The sequence below is a fragment of the Phascolarctos cinereus genome, unplaced genomic scaffold (assembly GCF_003287225.1).
Source record: "Phascolarctos cinereus isolate Bilbo 61053 unplaced genomic scaffold, phaCin_HiC Scaffold_8;HRSCAF=390, whole genome shotgun sequence".
Lineage (NCBI taxonomy): Eukaryota > Metazoa > Chordata > Mammalia > Diprotodontia > Phascolarctidae > Phascolarctos > Phascolarctos cinereus.
Genome location: NW_027556291.1, coordinates 65984292 through 66003023, shown reverse-complemented (window position 1 = coordinate 66003023; position 18732 = coordinate 65984292). Strand labels below are relative to the sequence as shown.

Sequence of the window (18732 nt, the reverse complement as noted above, 5' to 3'; positions counted from 1 at the left end):
AGTGTTTGGTCTGAGGCCGGATTTGAACTCAGGTCCTCCTGACTTCAGGCCAGTGCTCCATTCACTGCACCACCTAGCTGCCCCTTTCATTAGCTTTAAGACCTCAAGGAGCTGCCTCTTTCCATAGCTCAGTGAGAACCCCTGGGGTTCAAATGGAGCAACTCTGCTCTGTCTCCTTTCTCCTCTGTTCTGGCTCCAGACTCATTGATGGCTCATAGGGTCTCTTCCCCCAGCCCCCATCCAATTCTCCTCCTTCTCTCCCAAGTTTCTGATAAAATGGACTGGCCACACCCCTCTGGAGGCTGGCTCCTAGGGGTATTTCTTTGCCTATCTCCCTCTCTCCCTTTATTCCTTTGTCCTCACACCAGGGAGTCAGAGAAGGGAGAAAGACAGGTGTCCAGTGTCCCCAGACAGATGATGCCCAAGTTGGCCCGGGGTCTTACCCAGGTTCTGTCATCCAGCCTGGTCAGGTGCTTGTCTACCATGGTCTGGTTACTCCCCACCAAGGTGCAGCCATGGAGGATGTTTGGTACCACTCGGCTACTCCAAGATGAGATTCAAGATTCTGGGTAAGTAGGGCCTCTCTCCCCTGGACACATTGTGGGGGGAAGGGAAGAGAACTGGGTAACCTTGGCCCAGTCACTTCACCTCTCTGGGCCTCAGTTTCTCCATCTGTAAAATGAGAGGTTAGCTTAGGTGATCTCTAAGGTGCCTTCCAGCTCTGGCATTCTGTAGTTACCCCATCGATGGCCTCAGTTTCCCCATCTGTAAAATGAAAACGGTGGCCTAGATGATCTCTGAGATCCCTTCCCACTCTGAACACTGTATTTCTGTGATCTATAACTCTTACTTTTTATGAGTGGCCTTGCTTGGAGGAGGGAGAGCTGAAGCACCCATCCAAGGCCTCCTGGGCCCAAGTTTGAATAGCCTCAAGGTCCCTTCTGCTCCCACCTCTTATCTCATCCCTAACCCCTTCATTGTACCTCCTTGTACTGTGAAATGGCCATCAGCACCCAGAAAATGTTACATGGCCTCACCTTAGAAAGTCCTGAGTCCTTAGACCCTTTGACCTGTGGCATGACCCCTTAAAAACAGACTGGATGATTGGCATCTCAGCTCATACCACTTCCTTCTCTCATTTCTAAAGTAATTCTTTGTGAAGAAAGTAAACAAAACCAATTTTGTTAGCTCAGCTTGGGAAATGAGGCTCGGGGACAGCTAGGTGGCACAGTGGATGGAGCACCGGCCTTAGATTCAGGAGGACCCAAGTTCAAATCTGGCCTCAGACACATAAAAAGCCTAAAATACTTACTAGCTGTGTGACCCTGGGCAAGTCACTTAACTCCATTGCCTAGTCAATAAAAAAAAAAAGAAAGAAAGAAATGAGGCTCAGAGGGGCAAATGACCTCCCAGGGCCATACAGCTAGGAAAAGGAAGAATTGGCACTTAAATCTGGTTTTATCTGGATGTTAATTCTCTTCCCTTAAGCTCTGAGCTCCTGGATCCTCTGCTCTCTCTCATCCCTAATATGGACACGATGGTGGTGTCCAGTCACTTCCCACCTCGCTCCACTAATGGACAGCATCTCAGCCCCTCCCCCAAGGCTCTGCTAGTATCCACGGCGGGGCTGCTGCAGACAACTCTCCATTGACAGGTCCTTCTGGCTAGCCGGTGCCATCCCCTTCAAGGCATCTCATTCCCATAAAGCCTTCCCCCTAGCTGACAACACGCCCAGGATCTTGGGAAGTAGTTGGATGCTATTGAGAGTAACTTGGTTGGGCTTGGGTTCATAATCTGATTTTGCTACTTACTAGTTACTAAGTATCACCTTAGGCAAGTCACCTGGATGAGAAGTAGTAGAAACTTTAGAAAACAGAGAATGTCAGAGCAAGGAGAGATCTTAGAACAGAGAACGTCTGAGCTGGAAAGGACCCCAGAACAGAGGATGTCAGAGCAAGGAGAGATCTTAGAACAGAGAACGTCTGAGCTGGAAAGGACCCCAGAACAGAGGATGTCAGAGCAGGGAGGGATCTTAGAACAGAGAACGTCTGAGCTGGAAAGGACCCCAGAACAGAGGATGTCAGAGCAGGGAGGGATCTTAGAACAGAGAACGTCTGAGCTGGAAAGGACCCCAGAACAGAGAATGTCAGAGCAAGGAGAGATCTTAGAACAGAGAACGTCTGAGCTGGAAAGGACCCCAGAACAGAGGATGTCAGAGCAGGGAGGGATCTTAGAACAGAGAACGTCTGAGCTGGAAAGGACCCCAGAACAGAGGATGTCAGAGCAGGGAGGGATCTTAGAACAGAGAACGTCTGAGCTGGAAAGGACCCCAGAACAGAGGATGTCAGAGCAGGGAGGGATCTTAGAACAGAGAACGTCTGAGCTGGAAAGGACCCCAGAACAGAGGATGTCAGAGCAGGGAGGGATCTTAGAACAGAGAACGTCTGAGCTGGAAAGGACCCCAGAACAGAGGATGTCAGAGCAAGGAGAGATCTTAGAACAGAGAACGTCTGAGCTGGAAAGGACCCCAGAACAGAGGATGTCAGAGCAAGGAGAGATCTTAGAACAGAGAACGTCTGAGCTGGAAAGGACCCAGAACAGAGGATGTCAGAGCAGGGAGGGATCTTAGAACAGAGAACGTCTGAGCTGGAAAGGACCCCAGAACAGAGGATGTCAGAGCAAGGAGAGATCTTAGAACAGAGAACGTCTGAGCTGGAAAGGACCCCAGAACAGAGGATGTCAGAGCAGGGAGAGATCTTAGAACAGAGAACGTCTGAGCTGGAAAGGACCCCAGAACAGAGGATGTCAGAGCAAGGAGAGATCTTAGAACAGAGAACGTCTGAGCTGGAAAGGACCACAGAACAGAGGATGTCAGAGCAAGGAGAGATCTTAGAACAGAGAACGTCTGAGCTGGAAAGGACCCCAGAACAGAGGATGTCAGAGCAAGGAGAGATCTTAGAACAGAGAACGTCTGAGCTGGAAAGGACCAGAACAGAGGATGTCAGAACAGGAGGGATCTTAGAACAGAGAACGTCTGAGCTGGAAAGGACCCAGAACAGAGGATGTCAGAGCAGGGAGGGATCTTAGAACAGAGAACGTCTGAGCTGGAAAGGACCCCAGAACAGAGGATGTCAGAGCAGGGAGGGATCTTAGAACAGAGAACGTCTGAGCTGGAAAGGACCCCAGAACAGAGGATGTCAGAGCAGGGAGGGATCTTAGAACAGAGAACGTCTGAGCTGGAAAGGACCCCAGAACAGAGAATGTCAGAGCAGGGAGAGATCTTAGAACAGAGAATGTCTGAGCTGGAAAGGACCCCAGAACCCAGGATGTCAGAACAGGGAGGGATCTTAGAACAGAGAACGTCTGAGCTGGAAAGGACCACAGAACAGAGAATGTCCAGGCAGGTCCAGAAGTTAAGCACACAGAGGAGCAGGTCCTGGCGAGGCGGGGGTGAGGGGGAGTCTCAGATGTCCCCACTGGGCTGTATGAGTGGGATCTGGGCAGATATGTGTATGCCACGATAAGGAGGTGGATAGTTCCAGGCTGACCATACCTATGTTCTCAGTCCCCAGGAGCAATTGACAGTGAATCTCATAAACCACCTGGGGAAGAAGATTACAGTTCCTGTGAGGGAGGGTGAAAACATGCTCCAGTTGGTGCTAAAGCACAATTTGAACTTCCTGGGCTTCGGTAGGTAACCAGGGCCCTGGGATCAGTGTCCACTCACCCACCCTCAGGCCTTCCCTCATCCCCTTTCCCCAAAACAAACAACCCAAGGGCAGCTAGACTATAGTCCTTGAGTTTGGGGTGGAGGGAATGGGGATGGGGAGGAGGGAACCTAGGGGTCTTCATGGCCTGCTATCTCTATATAATTGAACAATGGGATACAGCAACCCCCAAGACCCAGAATGCAGGAGGAGATGGCCTCCATATCCTGCCCAATTCAGATCACATCTGGAGAGCCTGATGGACATGTCCCCATCTGTAAAACAAAGGTCTTGGATTTCCATGATCTCTGTTATCTTCCAACTCAAAATTTAGGATTCCATGACATTACTCTATTCAATTCTGGTGCTACAATCTAGTCAAGACATTGACACCTTGTGGCTTATTCTGAGGTAGAGGATGGCACAGGACTTTGGTTTAATCCATATGAGGGAACTGGGAATGTTTAGTTTGGAGAAGAGAAACCTGGGGGGTGAAGGGGGGGGGGAGACATGATAGTTGTCTTTAAGTATTTGAAGAGATGTCATAGGGAAGAGTGACTTGACTTCTGCCTAACTCCAGAAGGTTCACCTAGCCTTCACCTCAACCTGGACCTAGCACCAATGGGTAGAAGGCCAATGTAGGCACAAGGTCAAAGTAAAATGTATAGCCTCGTGAGCTAGCAATGTCCCTATTGGTGGCTCTCTTTAGGACGATCACTTATCAACCATGTTACAAAGGGGATGTTACAATGTTCACGTATGTTGGATTTGAGAGCCTCTGAGATCTCTTATAACTCAGAGATTTTGTGTTCCTCTGACTCTAGAACTAAAAGAACTGAGAGGAGCCCGGCCAGAGGCTGGCTCTACTACCTTATTCTATTCTGTTTTATACAGTTGTTTTCTGGGTGCACAGAGAGTGATGGCAGTGTAGCAAGCACAATGGATAGAGAGCTGGTCTTGGAGCTAGGAAAACCGAGTTCAAATCCTAGTTCTAACACATACTGGCTGTGTGATTCTGGGCAGTGCCCCAAGCAACTCCAAGACTGTAAGTTGCAGAAAAGGTGCCAACTTGCAATGGTAGTGGCCAAAGCACTGGGCTCAGAATCAGGGGACTTCGGCTCAAATACCACCTCTTCCACTTAGCAGTTATGTGACCTTGGGCAAGTCACCGCCATTCTCAGCCTCAGTTTCCCAGTTTCTAAAATGAAGGTGATAGTATTACCTGCACTAACTGACTTTCAGGATTGTTGTGAGGAGTGATTTGTAAATCTTAAAACTTCTAAAGAAATGGGAATTCTCATTATTATTACCATGCTCTTGGCTGGCATCTTTTCCTCTGTTATCCAGGCACAGGGACAGGAAAGCATGTGGCATATTCAGAGTGTAGAGAGGATTCCAGTTTGGACACGGCATAAATTCATGGAAGAGAAAAATAGGAGATGACAGTGGAAAGCAGAGCAACCTTTGGAGAGAATCTTCAGTGCCAGGCAAAGGAATTCAGATTTAGTGGGCAATAGAACGCTGTTAAGGTCTTTAAGGTAAAGATCATAAGGGACTTCAGGGGACAGCTAGTTTAAACATCTCATTTTATAGATTTTTTCCCCTCTAACCTGGAAGCTATAGATTTGGGCTATGATGTCTTGGAAGTTTTTATTTTGGGATTTCTTTCAGGAGGTGACTTATGGAGTTTTCCTTCTGATTCTAAGAGATCTGAGCAGTTTTCATTCATGATAAATTAACATATGCTATCTAGGCTTGGTGGTTGTTGTTTTCATCATGGCTTTCAGGTAGTCCAGTGATTCTTACATTGTATCTCCTGGATCTGTCTTCCAGGCCAATTGTTTCTGAAATGAGATACCTTATGCTTTCTTCTACTTTTCAGTCTTTTGACTTTTTTTTTTTCCACTGTTTCTTTGTGTCTCATGGAGCCATTGCCTTCTATTTGGCCCATTCTAACTTTTTGGGAATCTGTTACTTTTGTGTATCTAATTATTTTTTCTCTCAATTCTTTCATCTAGAGATGTCATTTTCTTTATAATATCATTTAAATTACTTTTTCAAAAAATTATTGCTTCATTTCTTTCAAGAAATCTAGCTGACCTTGTGGCCAAGCATTTTCTTTGAGGCTTTGCTTATAAATGTTTTGGAGTCATTCTCTTCTGGGTTTGTGTCTTTGGCATCCCTAAGCCAACAGTAGCTCTTTATCATTAGTGTCTTTTTTATTTACTTATTCTCTCAGCCTTACTTCTTAAATTGAGGCTTTGTGTTAGAGCCAACTTCTTTGAACTTCTGGGACAGGAGATGTTGGAACCTTGTATAGTCCTAATCTCTATTGATTGGATCCTGCCAATGCTTCCTTTGAGTACTGAATGCTTCAAGTATCTCAGGCTCTGAGCTGTAAACGTTCATTAGGCTCTAAGAGGTCTGATCTAGGGCATGGTCTGATTGCTGCCCTTCTGGTCTGAGCTTTGGAGGCTCCAGACCCTGATTTAAGTCTAGGCGACACAACTGAAGACTTGCCCCTGGTTGTAGCTCAGTAGACAGTTGTTGGCTCTAGCCCCTATAAGCTAGCTGTAAGACTCTGGTGTTTAGTGATAGAACTGTAGGTCCACCTAGGTTCTTAAGTTCTTGCTCTGATTACTCACCTGTGATCCGGCTCCAGGATCACTCAGGATGTGAAGAGTCAGTGATCCCTTGATTGGAGAACAATAGTATGAATGAGGGGGAGGGAGAAAGCAAATGGCAGTTGTGGGTAGAGGGAGGGAATCATGTGGTAAATGAGGAGCCCATGGGATGTGCCTGAGGAAGGGTTGGAGTTCTGGAAGCCCAAGTGGGTGGGTGGTTGGGTCAAAGAACTCTGACTGGTGCCTTGAGATTTGAGGTGGACAGTTTGGAGGCAATGAAGGAAAATGAGGCCCAGATAATGTCTATCTGAATGGCACATTTCTGAGTTGTCTGTAGTGTCCTTGGAGGAAAAGAACATGTTCAGAGGATGGAAGCAGGCCCCAGGTTTTGGGCCTGGGTGACTTCAGGGCAATAATCTGACTGCCAGGGAGAAGGTGAGTACAAGCAGCCCCATGAACCTTCTCACCCTAGGGATCTGTGAAGGGACTCTGACCTGTTCTACCTGCCACCTCATCCTAGAGAAGGAAGTCTTCCAGAAGCTAGGCCCCATCTCTGAGGAGGAGCTGGACATTCTGGACCTGACCTGTGGTGTCACAGCCACGTAGGTATTTTATCTCAACCAAGGTGGAAGTGGGTAGAGCTGGGAGGGAAAGCCTGCATCCACAGACTCTCTTGGTCTTCTGCGGCATGAAGGTTGGGTTGAGGACACAAGCCATTGGTCCCTGGCCTGCATTTCCCTCTCTATACAAATGATTGTCTCATCTTCATATCCAGCCCTCATCTCTCTCCTGAGCACAAGTCCTGCATCTTTGTGAAACCAAAGGACTTGGGTTCAAATCCAGCTCCTGATACTTGCTACCTTAGTGACCTTGGGTAAGTCAGCTAACCTCCTTGGACCTCAGTGTGCTCATCTGTAAAATGAGAGAGTTGGAGTCAATCACCTCTGAGGTCCTTTATCTATGCTCCATTATCTATCCTCCATTATTTACGGTCCCATTATTTCTCCCCAGATGGCCCAGAGGCATCTCAAACTAAAGCTGTGCAAACAGCTCATTCTATTCTCCCCAAACCCACATCTTTTCCATATTTTTGTTGAGGGTGCCCCCACCCTTCCAAGCACCCAGGTCTGCAACCTTGGGATCCCACTCTTCCCTCTCCCTCACTGCCCATATCCCATGAGTTGCTAAGTGTTGTTGATTCTACCTGTAAAATAGATTTTATATCCATGTGCTCTATATTCACACAACCACCATCCTAAAGCTCTTGTCATCTTTCTTCTGTCCTACTGTGGTAGACTCCTAACTGATCTCTTTAGCTCCAATTTCTTCCTTTACAACCCATTCTCTACTGAGCTGCAATATTGATATTCTTCATGTCACTACCTTATTCAAGAAACTTCGGTGGCTCACCATTGCCAAGCTCTTCCCACCTGGTTCCAGTCTTATCCCTCTAGGCTGATTACCCATAACTCCCCTTCACATACTCAATGCTCATTGTTTTTCCATATGTGGTATTCTATTTCCTGTGCCTGGAATACCCTCTCCTCACCTCTGCCTCTTGAAAGGCTTCGAGCCCTCCAAGGTTTAGCTAAGAACCACCTCTTTGAGGGGCCTGTCCTGGTTCTCCCAGTTGCTAGTGACCCCTCCCTACCATCACTCTGTGTGTGTATATATAACTTTACTTTTAAAATTTGTGGACATATTTTTCCCCTAGTATAGGGGTGGGGAACCTATGACCTCAAGGCCACATGTGGCCCTCTAGGTCCTCAAGTGCAGCCTTTTGAATGAATCCAAACTTCACAGCAGATTTGTTCTGTGGCAGGACCCTTAGAATATGGAACATCAGAAGATTTGTTCTTGAAGTTTGGACTCAGTCAAAGGGCCACACTTGAGGACCTAGAGGGCCACATGTGGCCTCGAGGCCACAGGTTCCCCTGGCCTAGTAGAATGTAAATTACTCAAGGACAGAGACAGCCACACCCATTGTTTGGTACAGGGTATGGCACAGAGAAGCTGCTTAAAAATAAGGATTGTTTATTGATCCAGCTCTTCTAGGATCAAAAGGGAGTGAAAGGAATAGAGGGCAAAGGTGGCTCTTGTTAGGGACAGCCACGCTGTGGGGATGCCACTAGGCCTGCCCAGGGCTACTTGGTCTCTCCTATCTACTCCCCAAATTCTTTAAGGGGAAGAAAACTTAGGGAGTCAAGTGATTTTATCAGTTTGGGGAAGTCTCACAGGAGGAAATACTTTCTAATAATGTAAGTCAGCAACTTCTTTGGAACTTGTGCTCATAGAGATTTGACCAGAACACTGAGAGATTAAGTCATTTCTCCAGGGTCACTCAGCCATCAAGTCAGAGACTGGAAGAGCAAACTTCTGCTTTTGAGGTTGGATCTCTAAGCACTGTGTTATAGTATCTCCCTGCAGCATAATGGAGAAAGGGACCTTAGAACCAGGAATGTCAGAGCTGGGAGGGGCCTTAGAACAGAGAATGTCAGGGATGGGAGGGGCCTTACAACACAGAATGCCAGAGCTGGGAAGTCTTAGAAGACGGAATGTCAGAGCTGGGAGGGCACTTGAAATAGAGAAGGTCAGAGCTAGGAACCATCTAAGAACATAGAATGTGAAATCCAGGAGGGGCCATAGAATAGAGAAGGGCACTTAAAACAGAGAAGGTCAGAGCTGGGAAGGATCTAAGAACATAGAAGGTGAGAGCCAGGAAGGGCCTTAGAACAGAGAATGTCAGAGCTGGAAGGGAATGTTAGAACACAGAATGTCAGAGCTGAGAGGGGCATTAGAACACAGAATATCAGAGCTAGGAAGCCTTAGAGAGAATGTCACAGTTGGGAGGGGCCTTAGAACAGAGAATGTCAGAGTTGAAAGAAGACAAAATATAAAATGTCTTAGAGATGAGAGAAGTCTTAGAACACAGAATGGCAGAGCTAGGAGGGCTCTTAAAACAGAGAAGGTCAGAGCTAGGAAGGCTCTAAGAACATAGAATGTGAGAACAAGAAGGGCCTTAGAACACAGAATGTCAGAGCTGAGAGGGGCCTTAGAGCACAGAATGTCAGAGCTAGGAAGTCTTAGAAAAGAGAACGTCACGGCTGGGAGGGACATTAGAACACTGAATGTCAGATCTGGGAGGGGCCTTAGAACACACAATGTCAGAGCTGGGAGGGGCCTTAGTACACAGAATGTCAGAGCTAGCAAGGATCTAATAACATAGAATGTGAGAGCCAAGAGGGACCTTAGAACAGTGAATGTCACTGCTGGAATGGAATGTTAGAACACAGAATGTCAGAGCTGAGAGGGGCATTAGAACACAGAATGTCAGAGCTGGGAAATCTTAAAGAGAATGTCAGAGCTGGGAGGGGCCTTAGAACAGAGAATATCAGAGTTGAAAGAAGACAAAATATAAAATGTCTTAAAGATGAGAGAAGTCTTAGAACACAGAATGGCAGAGCTAGGAGGGCTCTTAAAACAGAGAAGGTCAGAGCTAGGAAGGATCTAAGAGTATAGAATGTGAGAACCAAGAGGGGCCTTAGAACAGAGAATGTCACACCTGGAAGGGAACGTTAGAACACAGAATGTCAGAGCTTAGAGGGGCCTTAGAACACAGAATGTCAGAGCTAGGAAGTGTTAGAATAGAGAATGTCAGAGCTGGGGGGGACCTGTGAACAGAGAATGTCATAGCTGGGAGGGACCTTAGAACACAGATTGTCAGAGCTGGGAGGGCACTTAAAACTGAGAACGGCAGAGCTGGGAAGTATCTAAGAACATAGAATGTGAGAGCCAGGAAGGGCCTTATAACAAAGAATATCAGAGTTGAAAGAATATAGAATGTCTAAGGGCTGGGAGGTCCTTTAGGACAGAGAATGTCAGAGCTGGAAGGGGCCTTAGAACACAGAATGTCAGAGCTGTGAAGTCTTAGAACAGGGAATGTCAGAGCTGGGAGGGCTCTTAAAACAGAGAAGGTCAGAGCTGGGAAGGATCTAAGAACATAGAATGTGAGAGCCAAAAGGGGCCTTAGAACAGAGAATGTCAGAGCTGGGAAGTCTTAGAAGAGAGAATGTCAGAGCTGGGAAGGGTGCCTAAAACAGAATGTCAGAGCTGTGAGGGACCTTAGAACACAGAATGTTAGAGCTGGGAGGGCCCTTAGAAAACAGAATGTCAGAGCTGGGAAGTCTTAGATGATAGATTGTCAGAGCTGGGAGGGCACTTAAAACAGAAGGGCAGAGCTGGGAGGGATCCAAGATCATAGAATGTGAGATCCATGAGGGGCCTTAGAACAGAGAATATCAGAGTTGGAAGAATATAGAATATAGAATGTCTAAGGGCTGGGAGGTCCCTTACAATAGAGAATGTCAGAGCTGGGAGGGTGCTTAAATACAGAGAATGTCAGAGCTGGGAGGGTGCTTAAAACAGAGAAGGTCAGAGCTGGGAGGAAACTTAGAACATAGATTGTCAGAGCTGGGAGGAAACCTTAGAACACACAATGTCATAGCTGGGAAGTCTTAGAATATAGAATGTGAGAACTGGGAGGGCGCTTAAAACAGAGAAGGGCAGAGCTGGGAAGGATTTAAGAACCTAGAAGGTGAGAGCCAGGAGGGGCCTTAGAACAGAGATATCAGAGTTGAAAGAATACAGAATATAGAATGTTTTAGAGATGAGAGGAGTCTTAGAACACAGAATGGCAGAGCTGGGAGGGCCTTTAGAATAGAGAATGTTAGGGCTGGGAGGAACCTTAGAACACAGAATATCAGAGTTGGGAGGTGCCTTAGAACAGAAAATGTCAGAGCTGGGAGGGGACTTAGAACACAGAATGTCATAGCTGGGAAGTCTTAGAAGAGAGAATGTCAGAACTTGGAGGGTGCTTAAATACAGAGAATGTCAGAGCTGAGAGGGACCCTAGAACACAGAATGTCATAGCTGCGAAGTGTTAGAGAAAATGTCAGAGCTGGGAGGGCCCTTGAAACAGGGAAGGTCAGAGCTGGGAAGGATCTAAGAACATAGAAGGTAAGATCCAGGATGGGACTTAGAGCAGAGAATATCAGAATTGAAAGAATATAGAATGTCTAAGGGCTGGGAGGCCCTTGGAATAGAGAATGTCAGGACTGGGAGGTGCCTTAGAACAGAGAATATTAGAGCTGGAATGGAAACTTAGAAGACAGTATGTCATAGCTGGGAAGTCTTAGAAGAGAAAATGTCAGAGCTGGGAGGGACCTTAGAACACAGAATGTCATAGCTGGGAAGTCTTAGAAGAGAGAATGTCAGAACTGGGAAAATTATAGAATGTCTTAGAGATGAGAGGAGTCTTAGAACACAGAATGGCAGAACTGGAAGGGCCCTCATAGCATGTAATGTGAGAACAAGGAGGGATCTTGGAACAAAGAATGAATGTCCCAGCCATGAAACATCTTAGAAGACAGAATTTTCAAGCTGGGAGGGATCTTAGAACACAGAATTTCTAGGCTGGCAGGACACTTAGAACATCAGAGTTTAGAGGGACCTTAGAGCTTGATCATTTCAACCTGCTCACCTTACAGGTGAAGAAATTGAAGCCCCAAGACTTAGCTAAAGTCACACAGGGAGCCAGGGCCAGAACTGGGACTCATTCTCTCACTTCCCAGCCAGGTCTCTTGCCACTACATTCTGCCATTTTCTTTTCCTAGGTCTCGTCTGGCCTGCCAGCTGTGTATGACCAAAGCTATGGACAAACAGACCCTCTGGGTCCCCATGGAGACTGACACCTCTGGATCCAAGTAGCAGGAGCAGCTCTGGAATCCAGGCAGGGGCAGGGGCAGGGGAAGGCTGGGGGGAGAAGGGATGGTGCCCACCAATGCTGATCTCTTCTCCTTCCACTTCCCACAGTGAGAAACCCATTTCTCACCCTGAACTGGGTGCCTATTCTGGCACAGTGGACAAGGTAAATACTAGGCCACAGTGAAGTGGCAAGAAGGAGAAAAATGTGTCTCTCCTTGTGACCTCTGCCATGGGAAGAGTTTTAAAATATTAATAAATAATTGTTATCCTTAGAATTTGTTTTGTATGCTTTCCCAAAACATTGAGACTCACAAAAAGCCAAGTGTTTTTATTTCCATTTTACAGATGAAGAAACTGAGGCCCAGAGAAAGGAACTGACTCAACTGAGGTCACAATTAGGGAGTAGCAGACTGATAACCAGATGATTTCTACTACATCATATTTGTTTCAAGCTCTATTGGGGGAAATTGGCAGAGGCAGATTTCACCTTGAGTGAAGGAAAAGTGTCCAGCTGAGCTACCCCCAAGTGAAATGGGTTGCCTTGGGAGGTAGTGAGTTCCCTGTTATTGGAGGTCTTCAAGTGGTGATGTTGTAAAGGGACTTCCTGTGAGGTTCCTTCCAACAGTGAAATCGTGGGATACCTTGCAGAAAGTGTGATGCTGAATCCTGTGGGCTGGCCTAGAAACAGAGAGGGAGATCTGGACATGGCGTTCTCCCCAAAGTTTGCTGAACAGTACAGTTGGTGAAAGAGGATAATGAGAAGGGTAGAGCTACAATAAAATGTTGGAGGTCTCTACTCCCCTGAATTTTTGAGTGAGAGAGCACAGACCAAAAATCTGGGGAGCTTCTAGGCAGAGCTCATATAATCCCTCGATTCTTAGAGGAACCTCAAAATTCTAGCTGTCTCAAAGTAGATTGGACTACCTTAAGGAGGAGGGGGTTCCCCATCACTCAAAGTCTTGGAGCAGAAATTGGACGACTTCTTATGGGGCCTATTATTGTCACAAACCTCTCCCATCTGGGACCCCTCCCCAATGCCAACTTACAGAAGGTAACTGATTCCTTCTTCCTTTAAGGGTAACCCTGAGGGGCTGGGCTTTGTAGGACTGGCGCTCTTACCAGCATATTCCCTATTCTCAATCAACCAGTTGCATTAGCTTTTACAAAAGTAGTTTCCTGAAAAGCTATAGAAAGCAAGGGAGTTATATAAAAAAAAACTGCATTATAAATGCAGTTATGGGGTTATAAAAAAAGCCCAATACCCACAATCACACTTTTGGCTTGTACACACAAGGTCCTTGGGAAGAATGGGCTCAAGCTTAAGGTACAATGGTAATGAGGGACTTGTATGAGGAATACAGATGACTTAGGCATACTTTCCAAGTCCCAGCCTTAGAAGCCCTTCTCTCCCTTTATGGAGTCCTTATGAAGTTTCTCTTAGGTAGAGTTCTCTGCCAAAGCCCATCAATTTTCTTGTTTAACATTCACCCTTTTTTCTCCTCTGATACTGGCACCCCCCACCCCCAGCGCAGGCCCTCATCACCTCACATCTGGACTATTGCAATAGCTGTGGATGGGTCTGCCGCAAATGTTTTTCCTACAGTATGGGTCCTTGTCACCTCTCAATAAACTCCAGGATCAAATAGAAAAGTCCTTTATAACCTGCCCTTGCTACCTTTCCAGTCTTTTTACACCTCCCTCCCCGCCATGTATACTTCAGTCCAATGACACTGTTCTCCTTGCTGTTTCTCAAGCAAGACACTCCATCTTGTGATTCTTTGTGTTTTCAGTGGCTGACCCCTATGGCTTACAGAACACTCTCCTTTCTCATCTCTGCCTCCTAGCTTACCTGGTTTATTTCAAGATTTCATTGAAAATCCCAGCCTTGCCAAGTCCCTCTTAATGACAGTGCTTTTTCTCTGAGATCGCCTGTAATTTGCCCCATATAGATCTTGTATGTACAAATCAACAAGAATTTATTAAGTGCCTACTTAATGCCAGGCATGGTGCCAAGCACCAGGAATACAAAGAAAGTAAAAAATCAGTCCCTAAGGGGCAGCTAGGTGGAGCAGTGGATAGAGCTTTGGCCTTGGAGTCAGGAGGCCCTGAGTTCAAATGCAGCCTCAGACACATAACACTTACTAGCTGTGTGACCCTGGGCAAGTCACTTAACCTCACCAAAAAGCAAACCCCCCCAAAAAAAACAAAACACACAGACATACACAAAAAACAAAACAAAACAAAACCCACTCCCTGACCTCAAGGAGCTCACAATCTAATAGGGGAGACAACATTCAAACAAAACAGTATACAAACAAGATATACTCAGAATAAATTAGAGATACAGTTATCCCTTCCACATTGTGACTTTCCTCGTTGACATTTTTGACATATCACTGACCAGCATAAGAAATTAAATGGGAATTTTTGAGGAGTTCTGCAGAAGCCACAGAACTCATACTCAAATACAGAAAAAGTTTAGAAACTCAGAAATACATAAAATATATGTATATTACTGTAAACACCCCCCATAAAAGAAAAAGAAAAAAAATCAGACTTCTTCTCTGGTATGAAGGGAAGGCCAAAACATTTTATGCAGCTTTTCCAGATTGTGGGGGTGCTGTGCCTCTGACCCCCTCCCCATGCTGTGGAAGGGATAACTGTAATCTCAAGGGCAAGGCACCAGCCTTCAGGGAGACTGACAAAAGGTCTCTTGCAGAAAATGGGATTTTAGATGAGACTTGAAGGGAACCAGAAAAGCCAGGAGTCAGAGGTGAGCAGAGAGGACATTCCAGTCCTGGGAGAGAGCTAATGCAAATCAACAGAATCCAAACTCATTGTCTTTTCTCCCAAACCCCCTCCTCCTCCTAACTTCTCTATTACTCTAGCCCAGGGGTGGGGAACCTGCAGCCTTGAGGCCACATGTGGCCCTCTAGGTCCTTAAGTGTGGCCCTTCAACTGAATCCAATCTTCACAGTTTGGTATTATCCCCTTAATAAAAGGATTTGTTCTGTAAGACTTGGACTCAGTCAAAAGACAGCACTTGAGGATCTAGAGGGCCACATGTGGCCTCGAGGCTTTAGGTTCTCCACCCCTGTTCTAGAGGGCACCATCATTCCATCTTCCCAGGCTCCCAGGCTCCCAACCCAAGTGTCATAGTCAACTCCTCAGTCTTCCTAAGCCCCTATATCCATTCAATTGTCAAGACTTGTCAATTTTATGTTTTTTTTTCTTCCCAGTATCTTTCATCTATCGCCCCTTCTCTCCTCTGATATTGCCACCACCACCACCACTTGAAGCCCTCATCACCTCATGGTCAGACTATTGAAATAGCCCACTAATAGTCGGTCTTCCTGCGTCAGATCTCTCATCATTGCAGTCCACCGCAGAGCCAAAGTGATCTTCCTAAACGTTCAGTTCTTACCGGTCACCACCCCTTACTCAATAACACCCAATGGCTCCCTATCACTTCCAGGATCAAATATAAAATCCTTTGTTTGGCTTTTAAAGCCCTTCCTAACCTGGCCCTTGAGTTTAAGGCCATCTACAGGGCATCCAGTTGGAGATGCCCAATAGGCATAGATGTAACTGAATACATGGGAGATGTTGACATCATCAAGTGAAATAGTATATAAATGATAGAAGAAGAGGGCCCTGGATAGGGCCCCGTGAGACACACATGATTAACAAGTAGAAGCTGCAGATACATACTTGTTGGCATGTTTTCTCCATCATTAGACTGTGAACTCTTTGAGGACAGGGACTATTTTAAACTAGCTTCATATTGTCAATGCTTATTATAGTGTCTGGCACACATTCAGTCATGTCTGATTCTTCATGACCCCATTTGGGGTTTTCTTGGCAAAGATCCTGGAGTGGTTTGCCATTTCCTTCTTCAGCTCACTTTATAGATGAGGAAACTGAGGCAAACAGGGTTAAGTGACTTGCTCAGGGTCATATAGCTATTAAGTGTCTGAGGCCAGATTTGAACTCATGAGCATGAATCTTCCTGACTCCAGCCTGGCAATCTATCCACTGCAGCACCGCCTAGCTGCCCCGCTTGGCACATAGTAAACACTTAAATGCTTATTAGCTCACTGATGACTGACAGCAACAGATTGTCTATTCGACTCAGAAGTTGTGAGCCTGGAAAGATGTTGGTGTCCTTAATAGTCAAAGGCAAGAATGGGATTTCTCACTCTGCTATTTCATCTTGGATTTTGTTATAATTATGTAAAAATGCAATTGATTTTTGAGGGTTTATTTTATAGCCTACAACTTTGCCAAAGCTATTAATTGTCTCAATTAGGATCTTGGCTGATTCCCCAAAATTTTGCAAGTAAACCATTATCAGCAAATAGGGATCATTTTATCTCCTCTCCTCCATCTTTACGCCTTTCTCTTATCTTATTGCTATAGCTAGCATTTCCAGAACTATGCCAAATGATAGTGGATAGAGTGGGCACCCTTGCTTTACTCCTAGATTTATTGTAAAAGGTTCTAGTATATCCCCCTTATGATTCTTGCTTTTGGTTTTAGATAAATCATTTTTATGATATTAAAAATAACCCTCTATGCCTATACTTTGCAGAGTTTTTTTTTTGTTTAGTTTTTTAAGCATAAACGAGGGTCACTTTTTGTCAAAAAACTTTGTGTCTATTGAGATAATAGATGTGGTTTGGATTCTTTTGGTTTTTAATATGACTAATTATGTTGATTAGTTTCCTAATATTGAACCATAATGAATGATTTCTTGGATAAATTACTATAGTCTGTCTGACAGGATTTTATTTTAAGAAAATTTTATCAATATTCATTAATTATATTGGTCTATTATTATCCTGTGTTTTATCCTTCTCTTGTTTAGGTATTAGGACTATATTTGTCTTATAAGAGGATTCTAGTAGAGTGGTTTCTTTCTCAGGTTATGCAAATAATTTGTATATTATGTGTGCTTAATTGTTCCTTAAAAGTTTGATAGAATTCTCTTGTGAATCCACTGGGACCAGGTCCCCCCTTTGGTATTTTCCGAACAGCTATTTCCTTTTCTGAGGTTTGGTCACTTAAGATCTATATAGTTTGGATATTTTTAAAGGTATTCCTCTATTTCTTTTGTGTTCTTAGTTTTGTGTGCATACTAGCTTGTGACTATTCTTATTATCTCTACTGGTTTTGTTGTGATTTCGTTTTGCTCATTTGCTATTTCATTGATTTGATTTTCTGCTCTTTTCTTTTTTAATCAGATTGGTTAAAAGTTTAGCAGCTTTGTTAGTCTTACAACTAGTTTTTATTTTGAGCAATTCTATAGTTTTTTATTTCATTTATCTCTTTTCCTCCTAATTTTTAGTATCTCCTCTTTGTGCTTATTTTACATTTGTTTATTTGTTGGTTTTTCTAATTTTTTAAATGAGTATTCAGTTCATTGATCTTTTCTTTTTCTATTTTGTTAATGTATATTTGTAGGGATACGATTTTCTCCCCTAAGATCTGCTTTAGCCACAATCCCAAAATTTGGGTATATTGTTTCATCATGATCATTTTCTTTCACAAAATTATTATTTCTATAATTTATTCTTTGACTCTCATTATTTAGGATTTCATTGTTAAGTCTCCATTTGAGTCTGTGTGTTTTGTTTGTGGTTGTTGAACTGATGACTATTTTAATTGCATTATGATCTATAAAGGATCAATTTACAATTTCTGGTTTTTTTACATTTGTTTGCAATATCTCTGTGTCCTAGAACAAAGTCAATTTTGTAAAAGTTCCATGTGGTGCTAAGAAATATATATATATTCTTTAGTAGACCTGTTTCGAACACCATAAATCTTTTAGCTCTAGTTTCTCTAGCAACTCATTCAGTTCTATATTTTCTCTTTTGTTTATCTTCCTATTAGACTTATCCAAAACTGACAGATGGTCAGTGAAGTCTTCTGTCACTACTGTGTTACTATATCTTCTTGTAGCTCAATTAATGTTTCCTTTATGAATTTAGATGTTAAGCCATTCAGGACATATGAGCTTAATATTGGCATTGGGTTTGTTTGTCTATGGTTCCTTTCAAAATAAGGTAATTTCCTTGTTTATCCTTTTTATATTTTGAATGTTTGTTTTTGTTTTGTCTGAGAACATAGTTGCAGCTCTGGCTTTTTGTATTCACCTGATGTAGCGTAACTTTTTCCAGCCTGTTATTTTTATTCTGTCTTTGTTTTTTGTTTTTTGGTAAGCAATAGATTTTTGTGGGATTAAAAAAAGACCCCAATCTATCACTCATTGCCACTTTATTGGATTATTTAATCCATTCACATTTAAAGTTATGAGAGTTAAGTTCATATTTTCCTTTCTTTGTCTCTAATGCTGCTTTTTATATTAAGATTTTTCTCCCTCTTCCTTTGTGTCTCTTCAGTTTTGTTTTCTTTAGCTTAGTCTATTTTAAGACAATCTTATTCCTACTGGCTTTCTTCCCATCTCTGCTTCCCAACCCCATTTGTTACTTTTTCCCCTAGTTTTGGAATTTTGCCTATTAGTTCCTTTCTTTCCCTTGATTTTATCCAGTTTTTAAATTATTCTCCTCTTTTTTTTTTCATTGTCTTTGTGCATCCTCTCTTGGAGATCAATATGTTTTGCTTGTATAGAGACT

At 44.1% G+C, this 18732-nt stretch overlaps 1 protein-coding gene across 1 annotated transcript; it reads left to right on the top strand.

The window, feature by feature from the left end:
• The first annotated feature begins 365 nt into the window (after positions 1-365).
• On the top strand, positions 366-12346 carry LOC110194772 (adrenodoxin-like). Its single transcript, XM_020967293.2, has 4 exons — positions 366-569; positions 3566-3690; positions 6804-6933; positions 12004-12346. The coding sequence occupies exons 1-4, from the start codon at positions 415-417 to the stop codon at positions 12095-12097; spliced, it is 504 nt and encodes a 167-aa protein (XP_020822952.1). The 5' UTR covers positions 366-414; the 3' UTR covers positions 12098-12346.
• Positions 12347-18732: the final 6386 nt, after the last annotated feature.

What these genes read in the sequence shown, in the direction of transcription:
- LOC110194772 (XM_020967293.2), top strand. Translation starts at nt 415, where the DNA reads ATGATGCCCAAGTTGGCCCGGGGTCTTACCCAGGTTCTGTCATCCAGC. An exon ending in GATGAGATTCAAGATTCTGG is followed by an intron (nt 570 to 3,565) that starts GTAAGTAGGGCC and finishes CTATGTTCTCAG; the next exon opens with TCCCCAGGAGCAATTGACAG. An exon ending in ACCTGTGGTGTCACAGCCAC is followed by an intron (nt 6,934 to 12,003) that starts GTAGGTATTTTA and finishes TTCTTTTCCTAG; the next exon opens with GTCTCGTCTGGCCTGCCAGC.